The 19,288-nt window shown below is 43.6% G+C and overlaps 1 protein-coding gene across 6 annotated transcripts in view; it reads left to right on the top strand.

Moving 5' to 3' along the window:
- Positions 1–7,634: 7,634 nt before the first annotated feature.
- Positions 7,635–19,288, top strand: part of RASAL3 (RAS protein activator like 3) — a 38,909-nt gene continuing 27,255 nt past the window's right edge. For 3 of the 6 annotated variants that reach the window (XM_020791659.3, XM_078386653.1, XM_078386649.1), the window contains exons 1-2: positions 7,635–9,129; positions 10,852–11,272. In XM_020791659.3, the coding sequence (XP_020647318.3) occupies positions 10,852–11,272 (421 nt within the window). In that variant the 5' untranslated portion in view covers positions 7,635–9,129. The other 3 variants (XM_078386651.1, XM_078386650.1, XM_078386652.1) reach the window with 3 other exon arrangements.

The raw sequence follows: 19,288 nt of genomic DNA, 5'->3' as shown, positions 1-19,288 counted from the left end.
AGCAAAAATTAATGCAAGGTTTAAAACAACAACAACACAGGACACATCACTTAAAGCCTAAAAAACCAGACACGGTACAAGAAGCAAGAGAATACATGCAATCATTTTGGGATAAGGAGCATATCCAAGCAGAATGAAAATCCTTGACGAAAACTAGCTCATTACACTCTGATTCTACTCACTGCTTCCATTGTCCTACAATCTACTCTCCCAAATGACCAGCTAAAGAGACAGGAACAACCAAAAGGGAGATAAAGGCAGTTCTTGCTGGCAGTTTAAAAATCCCTCAGTGAATCTGATTAGCTGATATCAGGTGAGGCATCACTGATATCTTTCTCTGGGAGTTCACACTTTCCAGCCTGTCCTCTGTTGTATCACCACCCATTGTTAAAACATCTAGTGAACCCGAACAGGAGCAAGAGTTGTTAAAAATCCAATTGCTATTTTCCCCTTTCGTCTACTCTAGCAGCACTGTTGCCAGTCTCAGCAACCTCCCCCACAACATCAAAGACTCACTTCTTCATTCCTCTGCTAACAGAGTGGGTAAATCCACCATGCTGCTCCACATTCTACATAGGGAAAACTGGATAAGATTTAGTTTTGAGTAGATCTGACAAGACTTTTACTAGAAGTCTTCTAGGTCAGTTGCAATGTCACACATGGGTAATTTTTTGAACAGCAGTTTTGACAACACGACTCTTGATCTTCCAGTATTTTAAATTACTGTCCTACCTGGCCTATTCCCAGGTACAATTCAAATGATTACTGTATAGTCCAAGCTACCTGAAGAAAAGGTACAGTGTCTCCCTAAATGAGCCAGCTCAGGTTTTAAGATCATCAGAAGAGGCCTTTCTCTTGGTCCCACCACCTTCACAGGTGCATTTGGTGGGTACGTGGGAGAGGGCCTTCTCTGTTGCTGCTCCCATACTGCAGAACCCCTCTCCATGGAAGATCAGGCTGGTCCCCTCTTTGCTCTCCCTCAGCTAGCTGGCAAAGACTTTTCTCCTCAGGTGGGCTTTTCTTTTTTAAATGGGCTGCCTGTGAGAGAACAGGTTGCATTTTAAAAATATTTTTAATATGCTTTCAGAATTGTTTTGAACTATTTTAGGCGCTAGTTTTAATAGGACAGTGCTTTTAATAGCTTTTTTAACATTATAGTAATTTATTATACTTTTAAAAGTACTGTATAAATATTGGATGTTTTAATATTTTAAGCCACCTTAAATCCTCTAGGAAGGCAAGTAAGAAACAACAACAACAACAACAACAACAACAACAACAACAACAACAATAAATAAATCTCAGGATCTCTCAGCTGGTTTTATCAGTAACTTTTCTCAACTCTTTTTAATTCTTGAAATGTATTCTTTTTCTGAAAACTGGCAATATTAACCCCCAGAAAGTAATATTAACCCCCCTTTCCCGCTCTAATATCCATGACAACCAGCCTTTGCTTCTCTGGAGGGGATGAGATGGGATTGTGCTTCTGTGCCTACTTTGTAATGAATGGTGTTGCTGGATTTCTCCTTAGTTATGTATGAATGTTTGCTTCTTTACCAATGTAACAAAATGAACAAATAAAGAAATCACTATGTTTCCAAAAGTTTTTTTTTAAAAAAATAAATACTAGTCTACTGACAGATCTAAAAACGTTTTTATCCCTTTGTCTAGTACAGGCTTGTCCAACCTGCGGCCCGAGGGCCACATGCGGCCCAGGTCGGCTTGTAATGCGGCCCAGTGCAATTTTTTATTTTTAAAGAAATACCAAAGTTTCAAGTTACACTGCTGGAATGCAGCTGGGGCACGTCACAACAGTGGGGGGGAGGGAAGGAAGGAAGGAGCAAGAGGGGAGAAGGGGGCTGTGTGACTCCATTGCGCCATCCCCGTCAATAGGTGGACCCCCTCCCAGCCCCATAATGCTGCCGGAGTTGAAGCTGGCAGCCTCTGCTGTCTGAGATCCAGCTGCCGGTAAGTGCACTTGGAGCGGGGCTGCGGAGGACGGCTAGGGCTAACCCCCCCCATGCAGCCCAAACCAAATTTTCATCTTCTAACGTGGCCCAGGGAATGTGAAAGGTTGGACACCCCTGGTCTAGTAGTTGCCAATTTGAAGGCTGAGAAAAGGGTGTTTAAAGTTTTGCCCCACCAACTTGTGCTGGGAGCAAGCAGGTTGCTTTCTTAATCTCAGCACTAAAGTTGTTAGAGGAAATAAGACAGCATAGCTATTTTGAGAAACCACAACGTGAATTAACCATGCAGTGCATTCCGCCGAGGGGTGAAAGACATGTCTTTATCGCTGAACTGAACTCATTTTGAAGTATCTCTGTGATCGTTGTGGAGAGCAGCTGAGAGCATTCTGCTTCCTTCCTTGTGTCATCTCATGCCAAGGCCTGCTTTCCTGGGGGTTGGAGGAGATCCATAGGGTTGGCAGGAGGTGCCTGTGCCTTCTGGCAAAGGTGCCGCACTCTTTGTTAGTGGCTTCCCCAGCAGTCTCAGAGAACAGATAATCCTAGCTGATACATTCCATGTGGTGAAGGCTTATAAATGATACAGGGGCCTTTGCCTCATCAGAGTTACACTGACCCCTGCCATTATTTTATTTGATATGCGCAAGTGGGCTTGTAGACCAGAGGATGTGGTTTGCAGGCAAACAAGGCTTTAAGAAATGCCATTCTTTGAGTGTGCAGAAAATTTTGCATTCCAACAATTATGGCAGCCATGCAATGACACTTTGAACATGAAGCCAGGATAGATTTTCGGAAGGCTGTGCCAATGGTGCTGATCACAGGCTTCTCGCTGCTTGGCTAAGTGTAACTTTAACCACCTGCCATCAAATGTTTAAAGAAACACCCGATCCTGAAAGCTGTGCCAAGAAGGCGACTCATGATTTGCACTGCTTTCAAGCGGCTGCAGCCGGGGGCCACGAGACTCAGATACAGCTGCCACCCAAGCGGAGCCCAGGATACTTTGCTGCCTGAGACGGAGAGGCAAATGGTACTCCATTCCCGACATAAAAGTGCATAGAACTGAGAGCCATTCGACTTCTTTTGCCCTCGAGCCGGGGTTTCTACAGCAGAAACGGCAGGAGCAGCAACAGGAAGGCAAAGTTCAAAATGCAGCAGACAAAAGCAGGTGTCCCCCATGTCGATGCCATCCAGCGTGTGTCCGTGAAGCATGAGTGTGGGCAGGCTCCAGGGGTTTGCTAAAGCCTAACCAGACGGTTCCCATTTCAGTCCTCTAACTCCCTGACACTCTTCTCTCTGTCATGTTGTGGTGGAGCCCTGTGGCAATGACAAGAGCCATAAGCTGCATACCTCAGAAATGCATGGGTTGTTTAAACACTCAGAACCAGAAGCAGCCAGACATTCGCCACAAGTCTCAAAAACAAAAAAACCCTGCACATTTCCCACCCTTTGGCTAAAGGCCTGGTGCTCTGCTTTACAGAAAAGTCATTGGCTTTCCTTTTGTGCAACAGCAATAACAAAAGTGCTTACAGTGGTGAGGTGGGCACAGCTAAGAGCAGAGGCCCTTGGGCAGCTGCTTTAAGTCCCACATGTCTAGGGCAGGGCTTAGAAGCAAATAGTTGTACGTAATGCAGTTACCTCTAATATAGTAACTATAGTAGCTGCGAGTAATGAGTAACCCACATTTTTCACCTAATTACCATATTTTTTGCACCATAAGACGCACTTTCCCCCCACAAAACAGGGGGGTGGAAAGTCTGTGCGTCTTATGAAGCGAAGAAAACAGATTATATTTTCCTGTTTTCTTCTCCTAAAAAAATAGTGCGTCTTATGGAAAGGAGCGTCTTATGGAGCGAAAAATACGGTACTTAAAAAAGTTAGTTTTAGAGGCATTTCAAGGCATTATTAGAGGAATCTTGAAGAAATGTTTCAGGCTTTATACTATTCTTTCATGTGATGGTGACAGTGTATTATTGCTGCACACGAGTGCAGCAATTGATATCGTGCAACAGCACAGTTCAGCATCCTACAAAGCAACTAAAAAAAGGGAGGCACTCCAAACAGAAACGTATAACTTTGAAACGGTATCTCAAATTAGCACCACATTTGGCACAGAGGTAGCAGTCAACTCTTGCTCTGTGCCAAATTCAGAGATGTTCAGGCAGATGGTTTACAAACAACTATTTTTTAAAAAATAAAACTTAATCCTCCCTTTTCGTGCTGGAAACGTGAGCAATATTGTGCCTTTCCATGGCTTTTTGAATCATGGGTACAAAAGCATAACATTTCACATACATAAACTGGAGGGTGTTTTTTTTAAAAGAATATCCCTTTGGTCACGAAAATGGCCAGGGAGGTAAAAATTAAGCCCCTTCTTATCCTATTTTCCTGATTAGAATTGTTCTTCTTACAATTTGGTGCTGTATGCCTGTGAAAAATTAAAATATTTACAGGATTATAATATTCCAGTTCTCCAAGTTCAAGTCACGAGGTTTATATTGTATGTAAAGTAGGATGATTTATTGTTGCTTTGTTTTCTCCAATATATTTCAGCCATGACATCATTTAGAGATCACTGATATGAGAACTGAAATGGTATAGTCTAATGCATCAGACCAAAGTAAAAATTCCAGCTTTGTCAAAAAGCTTACTGTTTGGCCTTGGTAACATAGCTACCATACCGAGCTCCTTTAAAAATAAAATAAGAAAAGGTGAGCCATGTAAGTACAATCTAGTATTTTGTTAGCACATATGAACAAATATAATAGTATTTTGTCCCCAATACTGCAGGAATCTTCTACAAGGAGGATTATGTGGAGGAAAATTAAGGGGAAACTTTAGAAATTGGGGTGGGGGGAGAGAAGGTGCTACGTGTTTCCCCAAAAATAAGACAGGGTCTTATATTAATTTTTGCTCCAAAAAACACACATCAGGGCTTATTTTCAGGGGATGTTTTATTTTTTATTTTTCATGTACAACAATCTACATTTAGTCAAATACAGTCATGCCATCTTCTTCTGGTTGCTGCACAATGGTGGAGGGCAGGGTTTCAGTTAACTGGGGCTTATTTTGGGGGTAGGACTTATATTACAAGCATCCTGAAAATTCATACGACTAGGGCTTATTTTCAGGTTAGGTCTTATTTTCGGGGAAACAAGGTATTTCAGATAATTTTTTATGATAACTAGGAAGTAACATTCTTTGCCATTTCTCCTCAACAGAAAGTGTATTCCTAACTACCACCCGCCACCCAGCTGGTTTCGCTGGTTTGGTTTCAACAGCCGGCAGCGTTCATTCCTCTCATTCCATTGCTTTCTGTGCAGTTTTTTTGCAGGCAGCTTTACAACAAGATGTCTGCTGTCTGCAGACCAGCTGGGAGCAAGCCACCTCACAAGGGCAACATTTACCCATGAATTGGGAGAGAGTCATAAGGGCTTGTCTACATATAGGTTGAGCTGGAGTGGGCCAAATAGGGTCGCTTGATATCAGGTAGAGGCCCAGTAGGCCGTATGATCCTTGGATTCAAATGGCATACTCGCTTCGAGCACCTCTATTTGAGCCTGCTCCTTTGAAAACTGAGGCTTGCAAGGGTTGCTGGTGTCAGGTGGGTATTACACTGGCACAGCTAGCCAAGCTAAGCTTAAGGAGACAGGAAGCAGCCCAGCAGGGGGAGATCAGGCCTACCTCCCTCAACCACTCAATTCTGGGCTGGAAGATGGTGAGCTGTCCCAGGCTGCTGATGGTTGAGCTGGGCCTGACTGAACTCAGCTGCCTTCCTTTGTAGCATCATTTGTGCCTCTGCCCAGATAAAGCTGCACCCCAAGGTGGGCTGAGGTGGGGTGAAGGTCACACTTGTGAGGAAATGATGGCATTTCCCCCCCCCCATGACCTGTTTCGGCAGAATTCTACCCCACTGTATTTCTATGGGTTTTACTCCTCTGTTAACAGCCCAGCTAAAACAGAGCCATAACAAGGCCGGATCAAAGCTGGTATCCCACTCGCTCTCTTTCGCTTTGAGCGGAAGCCTCACTGCCCACAGTGAGGGCTTCCTCATGAGTCATTGTGTCTGAAGTCAAGCTCCATCCTTGCCACTTCCTGTTCCCTCCTCCTTTTTTTGTTTCATTGGATTTTGGGTGCTCTTCTGGGAGGAAGACTCAATTTTTTTTAAAAAAATTATCCAAGTGATGCAGTGCATCAACACTGCCTGAACCGGTTAAAAAAATTTTTTTTGCTTCCTCCCTTTGCTTCATGGGAGAGCAGAGGAAGGAAGTTTTGAATTTCCCTATTGAATTTCCCAGTTTCCCCATATCATTAAGTAGTTAACATGTCTGTTTAATCCACTAATGACATGGTGATACCCTGTTTCCCCAAAAATAAACCCTAGTATGATTTTTCAGGATGCTCATAATATAAGCCTTACCCCCAAAATAAGCCCCAGTTAAGTGAAACCCCGCTTTCCACCATTGTGCAGCAACCAGAAGAAGATGACATGACTGTATTTGAATAAATGTAGATTGTTGTACATGAAAAAGATAAAACACCACCTGAAAATAAGCCCTGATGCGTTTTTTGGAGCAAAAATTAATACAAGGCCCTGTCTTATTTTTGGGAAAACACGGTATTGAAACCAGCTGGGAAATTAAACCAGGAAGCTCACTTTGGTTCAACCCCAGCGATCACACATGCCGGAAATGAATGAAAATTGAGTGATCCTACCTGTACCAAAAAAAGTAGTAGCCCCTGACAGGGATCCAGAAATGTTGCGGCAGGAATGCTCTGGGGAAAGGCTGGCTTGATCCAGCAATTATCATATTTTTCTGTGTATAAGACACCCCCATGTATAAGACACCCCCCACACACTTTTCTAATCCAAAATTAAGAAATCTAAGTGGGGCTTAGCAAGTGTAGGGGGAAAGGGATAAAAGCGCTGCAGAATCGCTTTGATCCCTGCTTTCCCCTCCACTTGTTTTTGTTCTCTCCTCAGGTTACTTCTGTGTATAAGACAACCCTCAATTTTTAGTCTAAAGATTATAGATAAAAATATAGGCTTATACACGGAAAAATATGGTATGTCATCTAATCACTGGAAAAAGAAGTGAACCAGTCCATTCCTGCAGTGGACAAAATAATAAATGCTCTCCTTATTGCACCTGATTGTATCTTTAATCTGAGCCAGCTGATTCTCTAAACAGGCACTGGGTGCTTGGCTAAAATAAAGGTAACCGTTGACTAAACAGGTAATATGGCAACCCAAATTAAATAGCTGCAGAGATTCAACTTGCAGAAGTGTTTTCTGCCATATTGATCTTTCCATACACTAATATAAGTAGCCAACACCCTTTCCAAATCTCACCCATCAAGATGATAATTAATAACGTCACATTTTACATGCACATAATCTCATGGATCAAGAACTAAAATTTCTTTCGTAATTCCAAAATGCCATCATGATCACACTGGGGATTTTACATCATGCTCCCATGCTACAGCCAATTTTTATGTAACATAACATTCTAAAAAGGATCATGCAAAGGCCTGCTGGCTTAACAATGTTGTATTTGCTTGGTCCTGATAGACGTCTACGCTGGCTCGGGCATGTCGTGAGAATGGTTGATGGTCAGATTCCAAAAGTTATATGAAGAATTGGTGCAGGGAAATCACCCCAGAGGGAGACCACAGCTGCAATACAAGGATATCTGCAAGCGGGATCTGAAGGCCTTAGGAATGGACCTGAACAGATGGAAAACCTTGACATCTGAGCGTTCAGCCTGGAAGCAGGCGGTGCATCATGGCCTCTCCCAATTTGAAGAGTCCCTTGTACAGCAGGCTGAGGCAAAGAGGCAGTCCCGGAAGCAGCAAAATCAGGGAGCTGGACAGGGGACGGATTGTATTTGTCTTCAGTGTGGAAGGGACTGTCACTCTTGAATTGGCCTTCTTAGCCACACTAGACGCTGTTCCAAGTCCTCCATACAGAGCACGTTACCATACCTCTGTATGGACTGAAGGATGCCTAATCTAATCTAAATCTAAAGGTTCTGGTAGAAGCATTATTCTGTACACTTTAAATTTCATTTTGATTTCTTCTTCCTGAATGCTTTGTCCCTTCCATCAGCCATCTTCTTCCTATCACAAGGCATTCCGGGACTGGTAGTTCTTGAAAGAGCTCAGGTGATTCTAAAAACGGCTCTTATTGTACAAGTGTCCTACCTTGTTCCCAAAAAGGTGGGAGCCTGCTCAGATTGTGCAGGCTTCCTCTATCTCTCTACTTAACGTATTTCTTTTGTTTTCATTCATTAAAAATCAATGAATAAGGAAAACAAAACAAAACATGCTCTAACTATTAATACCCAAAAGTATCACCTGTTGCATGGTGTTATGTACCAACCTATGGCAACCCAAAGGGTGAATGTCTTCCAGTAGATCCTCTCATGAACAGCCCTGCTCACGTGTTGCAGACTAAAAGCTGTGGCTTCCTTTACTGAGTCAATCCATCTCAGACTAGCAGTTTCAATGAGGTAGTCGTGTTAGTCTGTTTCAATACACATAATAAAACTAAAAACAAAAAAGAATTGTATTGCCATAAAGACCATCAACTATTCAGCATAGCCTTTCCTGGTTTACAGTCCACTTCCTCAGATGCATCTGAAGAGGTGGATTGCAAATCCATGAAAGTTCAGGCTGAAGTAAATTTGTTTGATTTCTAAGATGCTTTTTGTTGCTGCTGACACACATCTCCTGTTTGGTCTCCCTCTTGTCCTGCCACCTTCCTTTCCCCCCAGTATTATTGCCTTTTTCCAGTGAGTCTTAACCGGGAAAAGAAAGCACTGGTGTGAAATGTGTATATAGTCTCCTATAGCACAGTGGCTCCACTATGTAAGAGGTTTGGCTTAGCCTGCATAGCCTGAGCCTGTGTTTGAACAGAAGAGTGGCACCTTCCATTCCAGTGAGAGGAGAACAGAGAGAGAGAGAGAGAATGAATATGGCTTCAGCCACCCACACTGCAAGAGGCAGCCACGGTGTTGCTCAGGAAGGGTGAGGTGAGATTATCATCTTGCTGCAGATCACATGGGACTTGCACAGCACAGGCCACAAGCAGGAGAGGAAATCAGTCAGACAGAGAGGTGGCGAAGACAGAGTAGGGTGAGAAGAAGCACAGGAGGAAGCCAAGGTAATTGTGTAGAGGGCTCTGGGTCTCGGCAGAGGGGGAGCCGTGTTGTTGGGACGCCTTGCAGGAGGGCTGATGAGGAAGGGAGAGCTGAAGCAAGGGGAGCATCTCTGTGGCCCTTTGCTGCCTTAGAGCTGGGCGTTCATTGGGCTGAAGCATGGAGGGCCAAGACTAGAGGGTGATGGAATAGTGCAAGGGAAGGGTGGGTAAGAGTTCAAACCCAATCTTTTTGGCTTAGCACCTGCATACCCAATGGGGCTTTCTGTCATTCCATGCTTCTGAGAGGAACTTTAGGCACCTGGGTTGGCGTCACTAGGCAAGCCCAAGTAGAAGATCCCAAGGATTTGGAGGACAAGCATGTTCTCCAGTGGAGGCCTTCTTCCACTTCTCTGCTGGTTGAGAATTAAGGACATGCCCATTTGTGAGCAACCTGGTTTTAGACTTTTAGCAGGCACCTAGTAGTGCAGAAACCGTTTCCAGAATAAAAAGCCTGTTGCATTCTTGCTGGTGGTGGTGGTGGTGGTTTTACACTGTTCTTCGCCATCCAACCTCAGTACATTCCCTGTTCTGCTATGCAACACAGAGTCAGCAAAACGCAACTGACATGAAGCAAGATCTTGCACGGAGATACCCCAAAACGTTTTGCTCAGCAGGTGTTTTTTCAGCCATGCTTCTCCTACAGTTTCAAGAACATGTGCCGACGATGAGACTCCTACTCCCATTTCTAGCCCTAAATGAAGATTTTTTTTGTCTGCAGGAGTGAGCCTCTTGCAAACCCAGAGGGGATATGTGGTTAGCCGTCTGGCTGTAAACAACCCCCACACCAGTTGAGAGGGCAGGAAATGAAATACTGGTACCCATAATCTCTCCAGCACTCTCAACAGAAGTGAGCTCCTCTTCTCAGAAGGTTTTCAGGAGTTTCCCAGTGCATAAGAGATGTGGTAAGACAGGTTCTGTGTGCCAGGATAGAGCCGGTTGCTCAAGAGGCCAACCCCACAATGCTCCACCCATGGATCTTTGGAGCTAGGCCATGGCCTGCAAGGTTTCGAAGAAGAGCCCGTGGTGATTTCAGAAGAGGCAAGAGAGTTCCCATGATACGACACTCCCTCGCTTTTCAGGCTTGGAAGCACTAGGTCTGCCAGTCACATCTGCAGCAGCTCTCCGGTGCAAGCTCTTTCGACGTAGGAAATGTTTGGGTATGTGACTGGAAAACAGTGCAGCTGGAGTTGCCCACACATTTTCTGTTTCTGCTGTTAAAAGCACTGGAGCCTCGGCTGGCTAGCTTTTACATGAAGAACTAGCTTGCACAGTTTAGCATCTTTCATGGGCAAAGCTCCCCCAGGTGTGCTCCTCGAACGGATAGGGTCAAGGTATAGATGTGTTACTGCTGCCACACAGCTCTGCCTCTGAGAAAAGGATGTTCCTTGACAGCAAAAAGCCTGTCTTCTGGGTCCTAGGGTGGATGGACAGATAGAAGGGGAGATGGCATTCTTCCATGGCCTGGAAGGCAGGTCTTTCTTGGTCTCCTTGGTGTTCAGGAGATGGATTCCTGACCACATAGCATTGGTCGAATTGCCGAGGCAGGAAAGAGGTTAGGCAGTAGTAGGGGTTGCTGCTGAGTTGGCTGCAGGTGTCGTGAAATCTTGCATGAGCTATGAGGCTCTTAATATCATTGTTATTTAATATCCTTTTCTGAAACCCTCTCATTTTTTTCTTGCTTCACAGATGGAGGATCCCCAGAAACGTAGTTCGGGAGCAGAGGACCCATTCTTGTTGAGATCCTACAAGTGGCAGACAGTTCTACAGAATGGGGAGAAGGAGACGGAGCTGGGTCCCAATCACCACGGATCAGAGAGCGGTCGGCGCAGGGGCAAACTGCAGAAGTGGAAGCGAGCGCAAAGCGTGCCAGAGAGTGAACTTCCTCAGCCCAGCCATGAACAGCCACCTCCGACAGCCTCTCAAGACAGCAGAGCTGCCACTAAGAGGTCTGTGTTCCAAAGAGCTTTCAGCACTCCTGCCAAGATGCCCAAGGCCCACGAGGGAAGCAGTAAGCTGAGTCTAAGGAAGTATCTACGCTCCATGTCCCACAGGAAGAACCAGGAGAGGGCTGCCCGGTCAGAACAAGAAACCCTGGAAGTAACCAAAGGTAGGACAACGCTGAACCACAGCAGTCTTGCGATGGATCCAACAGGGATGCCGCTGTGCTCAAAACTAAACCCCAAGGCAGGGCTAGTTACCATTTAAGAAACTGATAAAACTTGTAAACATATTGTTTTATTTCTACTCTTGTAGAATAGGATTGGAGGTATGTTCCGTATACCCACAATCCAACTGTATATGCAGAATGTAGTACCTGGCGTTGAATTCAGTACCCAAAGCAACACGGTGCCCTTCACATTTTTTCCCTTTTTAAAGCAAAGTTCCAGGCCTTTTGGTTAATATGTGTTTTGAAAATAGGCAGGCTGTGCTATGTAAAACCCCAGCAACTGGTGCAAGGATACGGAAAGGACTGGATTTTAGTGTTCTGCGGATCTCCTTCTCTTGTACCTTCCACAAGTAGATTGTATGGAAATATGTTTAATTTGCATACTTTATTAATGTGATGGTATTTGGATTTTTTTTCCTGCGCTAATTCACCCCTAAACTGTTCTAAAATATGTTATTTAAAAGGAATGGAAATGTACTCTGTAAAATTAATTGGTCAGTCGTACAGTTCCAAGGCCATTCAAAAATTGCTGGTTGTTGTTAGTTTTAGTGTTATTAGTTTAATTAGTTTTAATTGTATTAGTATGCCACATTTCTTCCAACAACGGACCCAAGTTGCTGTTATATTTCACTGTTAAAATAATTTTTCATCTTTCCATTCTCCAGAAGTAACCAAATTAGTCGGGTTTAAGTACTAAACTTATCTGTATGGGACATGGTGATGGTTCGAGACATAGAGCTTTTTTTACAGGACCTCTTTTGGAGTGGGCTATTATGGGCTTATTAGGCTCGCTTGAGGATGGGTAGAGGCGCAATATGCGACTGTCTTTAGGAGCAAACTAGCCATCCCTGCAGCAGACCAAACAGATGCCTGAACACCCGTGGAGACAGCCTCATACTTTTCTGTTGTCCACCTGGCCATTGCTTCAATATCCACCACAGAACCTGAAGCAGAGTTTTAGTTAGGTTATTATGCTAAAGGAACTAGGGTGGGGATAGACATTCTGAATGTTGTGCTTGTGAGACGGTGCCTGTACAAGTGGGGTCTCTACTTAAGAACTTAATCCGTATTGGAAGTTGGTTCTCAAGTTGAAAAGTTCTTATGTTGAATCTGCATTTCCCATAGGAATGCATTGAAAACCATTTAATCTGTATCTGCTCTTTTCCGTCCATAGAAACTACAGTGGAGCCTCTACTTAAGAACTTAATCCATTTTGGAATGGTGTTCTTAAGTTGAAACGTTCTTAAGTTGAAGCAAAATTTCCCATAGGAATGGACTGAAAACCAGTTAATCCATTCTGGCTGTTTTTTTGTTATGTAGATGTGTGTTCGTACATTGAAGCATTAGTTCCCATAGGAACTAATGCAAAGCTGGTTAATACGTACTCTACCACTAGGGGGAGAATTTTTCTTAACCTAAGATGACCTAAGTTTAAAAAAAGAGCAGGAAAGGTTTTTTTTCCTGTTCTTATCTTGGATTTCTGTTCTCAAGTAGAAGCAAAATTTAGCAAATGGAGCTGTTCTTGTTGGATTGTTCTTAAGTAGAGACGTTCTTAAGTAGAGACCCCACTGTACTGTCATAGTGTTCCCCAAGATCTCAAAAGCTCTATTCCTCTCTTCCTGCTCATTTCAGGAAATAATAGTATCCAAACATTACAAAATTCCACACATCCCTAGAGGGCTCTTTTCAAGCCTTCTGAAAACCTTTTTGACAATTTTTTGAGGTTATGGGGGCCCTGTCAGGGAGAGTTGCTACATTTTGACCTCCAACGTTTGCATGCAGCCTGTGGACTAGATGTCGGTCACCTTTGGTCTCTAAATCAATACCTTGGGTTCCAGACAGATTTGCTGCTGGGCGAGTTCGGCTAAAAGAGTTGATTGCAGGCCAGGAACAGAGAGGCAGCCTTAGACTGGCTCAGACTGTGGGGTCCATCTAGCCTGGTATTGTCCACTCTGGCTGGCAGCAATGATCCTCCATAGTTTCAGGCAGAATTCTTTCTCAGTCTAAGCTGGAGATTCCTGGGATTCCCTTGTGCTGTTCTGTCCATGAATAACCAGGTGTGGCCACAGTGAGCTTCCAAAACTAGATGAGGTGGTGTATTTAGGGTAGGATGGTGATCCTGGCCTGTTGAGACCTTTACTGAACTCAACAGAACTCTTGATCTCTAATATCTTTAGTTTTTATGGAGTGTGGTCTCTCTGGTTCAGTTCAGCTCTTGAGCTGCAAATGAAACTCCAGTTGACTCTGACTGTTTATACCATCAATGAATAATATCTGGGAGAACCCTTCAGGGTGCTTGGGGGAAAAGACCTGACCTTCACAATTTATTTATTTATTTTATTTATTTCATTTATATCCCGCCTATCTGATCGGGTCAGGACCACTCTAGGCGGCTAACAATCATAAAAATACAATGAAAATATATAAACAATTTAAATAATAAAAGCAATACATAGAGTGAGAGAAACAATAAAAATAAAGAAAGAAGAGAGGAAAGGCGTCAGGAATTATTTGATGGGAAGGCCTGCTGAAACATCCATGTCTTTAATTGTTTCTTAAAGATACCCAGCGAGGGAGCCCCGCGAATCTCAGGAGGTAGATTGTTCCAGAGGCGAGGAGCCACCGCCGAGAAGGCCCGATTTCTTGTCTTTTCCTTCCGGGCTTCCTTCAGCGTTAGGCTCCTCAGCCTCACCTCTTGGCTCGCACGAGTGACACGGGTAGACCTTGGTGGGAGTAGGCGTTCCACCAAGTATCGAGACCCTAAGCCGTTTAGGGCTTTGTACGTGAGCATCAACACTTTGAAGTCGATGCGGAATCGGATGGGCAGCCAATGCAGTGCGGCCAGTGTGGGTGAAATGTGTTGGTATTTTTTCCCTCCACTAAGTAACCTGGCCGCCGCATTCTTCACCACCTGTAGTTTCCGCAGCAGCCTCAAAGGTAGCCCCACGTAGAGCGCGTTGCAGTGGTCTAATCTTGAGACTACGAGCGCATGCACCAAGTCACTTATCAGACATATGGTTTGTTTTCATTGTCCAGCTGGACCACAAAATGTTCATGGAAAACCATGTTGATCTTGTGCTCTCCCAGTGTTCTGCCAGCGATGGGTTCAGCTGCCACTCTTTGTGAGAAATTCGCTGTCCACCTGCGGTCTTAATGTTCCCTAAATCTGCATTTGTCTTCCCACACATCTTACCTCAAAGGAACACTTTTGTGGAATGTGGTTGCATGAGACCTGGGTGTGAGTGTAGGTGTCACGTATTTTATATTGTTTAAATTTAAAACACAGTTAGTGATGAGTGATAACCTCTCCCATTGTATAACTCCTATGGGGGGGGAGGGTGCTTTTAACTATTCTTTTTCAAATTGAGGCCAAATAGCTTTGCCTCAAATGTTCTTTCTTTCTATAAAAATCTCTTCTCTGTTACATTGTTTGTCAGGGCTGCTTAATAGATAGATGTACTGTACCTTCCAGTGGTCCCCAACCTTGGGCCTCCAGCTGTTCTTGGACTTCAGCTCCCAGAAATCCTGGCCAGCAGAGGTGGTGGTGAAGGCTTCTGGGAGTTGTAGTCCAAGAACATCTGGAGGCCCAAGTTTGGGGACCACTGTCTTAGAAGAGGTGCTGTTACTCTCTTTATTGCCACAGTGCCAGCTGGGCTGCCATTATGGCCTTTGCCAGCCCTTTCAGCAGGTGTACCTATCAGTAGTAAATGATTTCTGAGACTGATCAGTGACACTTGCGTGCAGAATTTGAGATTTGCAATGCTTGTCAAGGGGACTGCTTTGCAATTTTGCTCTTTTTTGGGAGACTTGGATTTCAGAATAAGAGAAAAAGAGCCTTAGATGGCTTATGATAAGAGAAGGGAAGGCTACCCTTGGGAAGGGGGAATCAGTCATTCAGATCCGTTTTTGTCTACTGTTTGTAATTGAGAAATTAGCAGAAATAAAAGAATGCCATTAGTGAAGTTTGGAAATCTCAATGTATTGAGAGCATAGATAGCGTTGTGATGACCGGACTGAGCTGTAAACCAGAAGGCCAGTGGTTGAAATCTCATGTGGACAGCTCACAAAATATTACAGCCTTTCCACTTTTGCAAGACACAAAATATGTAATGCAAAATAATTGCTATTGACACACAAGTGATTATGAAAGGAGTTGGTAATGTATATGATGCCCTCCCATAGCGTGCAGCATACCTACAGCATCGTGAGAGCACTACACCGTTGACATGCCTCCTTCTCAGCCTGCCTCAAAAGGCAGTCCACCCAGGCATCATCAGTGCTTGTGCTCTGGGTTTCCACAATTGGCTCTCCATTTTGGAAGAAAGTATTCTAGATAAAGAAGGTTGCTTCTGAGATGCTTTCCTGTTAACTCTGGTTTGCAGTTATCATGATGCTAATGATGTTGAGTGTTGTAGATCTGTTCAAATAGGAAATGAATAATTTGAGAGATGGTTCAAGTCATTTCTAGACTAGTTGCCAGACTGTCGCAGAACTAGCGCCTGAAGACTTCCTGAGCAATCGCTTACGTTAATGTCTACCAAGAACGCAGACGCACATGGGCAGATTTTCCAGCGCAGCTGCAGAGGTTCTTCCGACCACCTCCTTCCCACCCACCTCTCCTCACAGCAGTGTCTATTTTTAATAGTAATACGGTGCTTGTGTGATGAAGCCAAATTGGCTCTTTCTGGTTTTTTTGCATAAAATACTGGGCTTATGAATGCTCAAGTCTCTGATGAGTATCTGTGCCACTCGGCCTTGGGGAAGAAGCCTGAGCTGAAGCAAGAAGAACCTCTAGCCCAGCGCTGATTAAAGCAAGGCTTCCCAGTGTCCGAGGCTACATCCTGTCCAACTCTTCGAGGCTGTACCACTGCTGCCACTGCCAAAAATCGAGTACTTCCACCACAGGTCCCTCCTCCAATGCAGGCGCTGCAAACATATGGCATAGCCACCTGCTAACTAGCAGAATAAAAAGCCTGTCATTACTTTCACTATGAAAGGAGGCTGCATATGTGTTTGCGCATGTATGGCAACAGCAAATTTCTTGCTGGTGCTTGCTGGAAGTAGGGATGGGAGGCTGCAAAGGCCCATGTCACCCATTGCATGTTGTTGCCCCTTGTTTACAGCTTTAATGAGAACTCACAAGTCTATCATTCACAGCTCTAAAACCCATCAGCACCTCCTGGTGGCTTTATAATATCATCTTGTAGCTGCCTAGTTTTATGGTTTTGGACGAAAAGGATGTTGTCACCTACTAGTGGGCTCCTTCTTACAAGAATACAGTTGCTCTCAAATTACTTATAGGTTGTCGCCACAGGTTAATCCATGCTTAAACATGCGAGCCTGTTCTTTTGTAGAGTTCTAAATCATTATGTCAAAGGCCTCTCCTTTCAGCCCAGCTTTGGGATGCAAAATTAAAAGGGATTGTGCTTTGAGATTTCTTGCCCAGGTTTCAAAATGATACAACAATATCTCCTGGAATATTCCAATATTCCAGTCCTGCACGTGTGAAAGATATTAACGAGAAGTTCCCTTTTAAAACTATGCAATCAAATGATCACATATAACAAGGACTTTATTTGGAGGGAAAGCAAAAGAGAAGGTGAAGAATATAGCAGTCATACATACAGAATTCCAAATTAAAACCCATAGTCAATCTTTGCTCATATGTTTTTACTTGCTGGAGAAAGATCTTGGCTTCTAGAGCATGTGTGCAGAGTTCATTGCAGTGAGAACAGCCTAAGAGAGCGAGCATCTTGCTCTCCTAATGAGATGTCATTAGGAGAGCATGTATCTGTCTGAATCCAAGATCAGTGAAAGTCAGCTTCTTAGGAGAGACAGGTTATGGTGTTGAACAGTACCCATTATTGCTGTCATTAGTGGTGTAACCAGCAACCCAGAAAATTAATGTATCTTGCTAGTAGGACCCAAAGTCTTAACAACTCTCTACCTGATTTATGAAAGAGCTAACCATTTCCAACAGGACAAGCTACAGGACGGGACAGTTTTAAGCCTTCAGTCTATGCTGATTCTTTGTAATGCAGATCTACTTCAATAAAATTATTGAATAGCATGACAATGCCTATGTGGGACCGACTCTTCTATGAGAGGGAAGCAGATAGGAAGGCAAAAAGACCTTTCTAAGCCTCCTGCTGCATTTTATGGACACCGTGAAGCTGTTTTAGGAGCTCTGATTTAAAAGAAAACTTAATCTGATTACAAATTAATTTAAATCAGAGGGTGACTACACAGGCATTTAGCCTGCTATTTGGTCTGCTGCAGAGATGGGCTAGTTTGCTCCTAAAGATGGTGTTCTTCTTGATCATCCCAGAGTGGACGATCCTCTTAACTGCTAGAGTAGTATGACAATGGAACCAATTACCTCAGGAGGTGGTGAGTGCTCCAACACTGGAGGCATTCAAGAGAAAACTAGACAACCATTTGCCGGATCTGTTTTGATTTGAATTCCTGCTTTGAGCTGGGGGTTAGACTCAATGGCCTTATAGGTCCCTTCCAACTCAGTTATGATTCTGTGATTTGATGATCAGATGACATCTTTGCCCGAGTGAACCAGCTTGTCCTCAGAGTATATTTCTGGCTCCTGTCAGGGGCTTCTACTTTTTTTGGCCTCCAGTCTTGCCTCGCTCTGAAAATTGGTTGCACCCTTATTTAAGTTTTTAGACTATATTTTTGCTATTTATGATGTATTTAGCTCTGTGTAGTTTGTTTTAACTCTCTGTAAACTGTCAAGAATAGTGCTTCAGCACTAATGAGGTGGTATATCAATAAATCAATCAGTCAATCAATGAATCAAACAATTTTGGTGTGGGTGGGAGCACCCTGTTTCCCTCCCTTTCCAGCACATGTGATTGCTGGGAATGAACCAAAAAAAAAGTGCATATTAGAGCAGCGAATATGCACTGCATCATTTTAAAAACAGCATTAGGTATGTATACTACAAGTTAGGTATGGGTATTAGGCAAGGCATACTTGGTGCTGCAATGCACACAATTTCTTTTCACTTCCTTGGCCCTTCTGAGGAAGTGTTTTTAATCTGCCAATAATGTGAACAGTCTCTCTTCGGAATCCACTTCATGACAATGGCAAATTGATAACAGGCTACTGCAGACCACATAGGGTTGATTGAGATCTGTATGCCATTTGGATGCAAGGATCGAACCCACCACTTGAGGAATCTTCTATTTATTTCTTGAAATCGTGATCTCCTTGGTTTCTGCTTATTTTGTTCTCAGTGGCAGAATAAAGTGGAACATACATGTTGTCAAGAAATAAATGAACAATGGCTATTTCTCTACCTTCTGAGATCCTTTATCCATTCTGATTAGGAGGCTTAGTGTTCTTTATTCCTCCTGCCTATATTATTCTGCTTCACTTCTAGATTCTTTGCCATCTTCTCCTTTTCATATTCTTCCTTTAGGCAAAATGCTTTTTGAGCATTGGTGTCCAAAATGCCAGATGAGCTATAATGAACTATGAGAACTTGTCCTGCTTAGAAATTATGCAAAATGTTCCTTGACTAGCTACTGTGATTATATGTAAATATAGAGAAAACAAGGGAATGCAGGACTAGGCACAGAATCCAATAGTTTTGTAACCCAGAATGTGATGTCTTTTTAGTGTCTAGACTACACAGCCCCGCTGGATTTCATTTACGGTGAATAGTATTTTAAGATCAATTAAGATAGTATTTAAATCATGCACACTTTTGTACAAAGGTGCTGCACAAAGGTAGCACTGTAACTGAGTTCTCAAAAGATACAGTACTTTTCTTTATCATTCCTACTATATGAGGATGAGCTTTGATCTCTAAGGTCAGGGCTGAAAATAAGCATGTGAAACAGACATCCTGAGCAAAACTGGGATTTGTCAAGACCAAATCTATGTAGCGGTAACATGTCAGAATAGGGGCAGGGAGATGGAGAACTGGATCGGAATAAG

This window comes from Pogona vitticeps, chromosome 2 (assembly GCF_051106095.1).
Source record: "Pogona vitticeps strain Pit_001003342236 chromosome 2, PviZW2.1, whole genome shotgun sequence".
Classification (NCBI taxonomy): Eukaryota; Metazoa; Chordata; class Lepidosauria; order Squamata; family Agamidae; genus Pogona; species Pogona vitticeps.
Note: the sequence above shows the minus strand (reverse complement) of the source record. Positions and strands in the feature narration are given on the sequence as shown.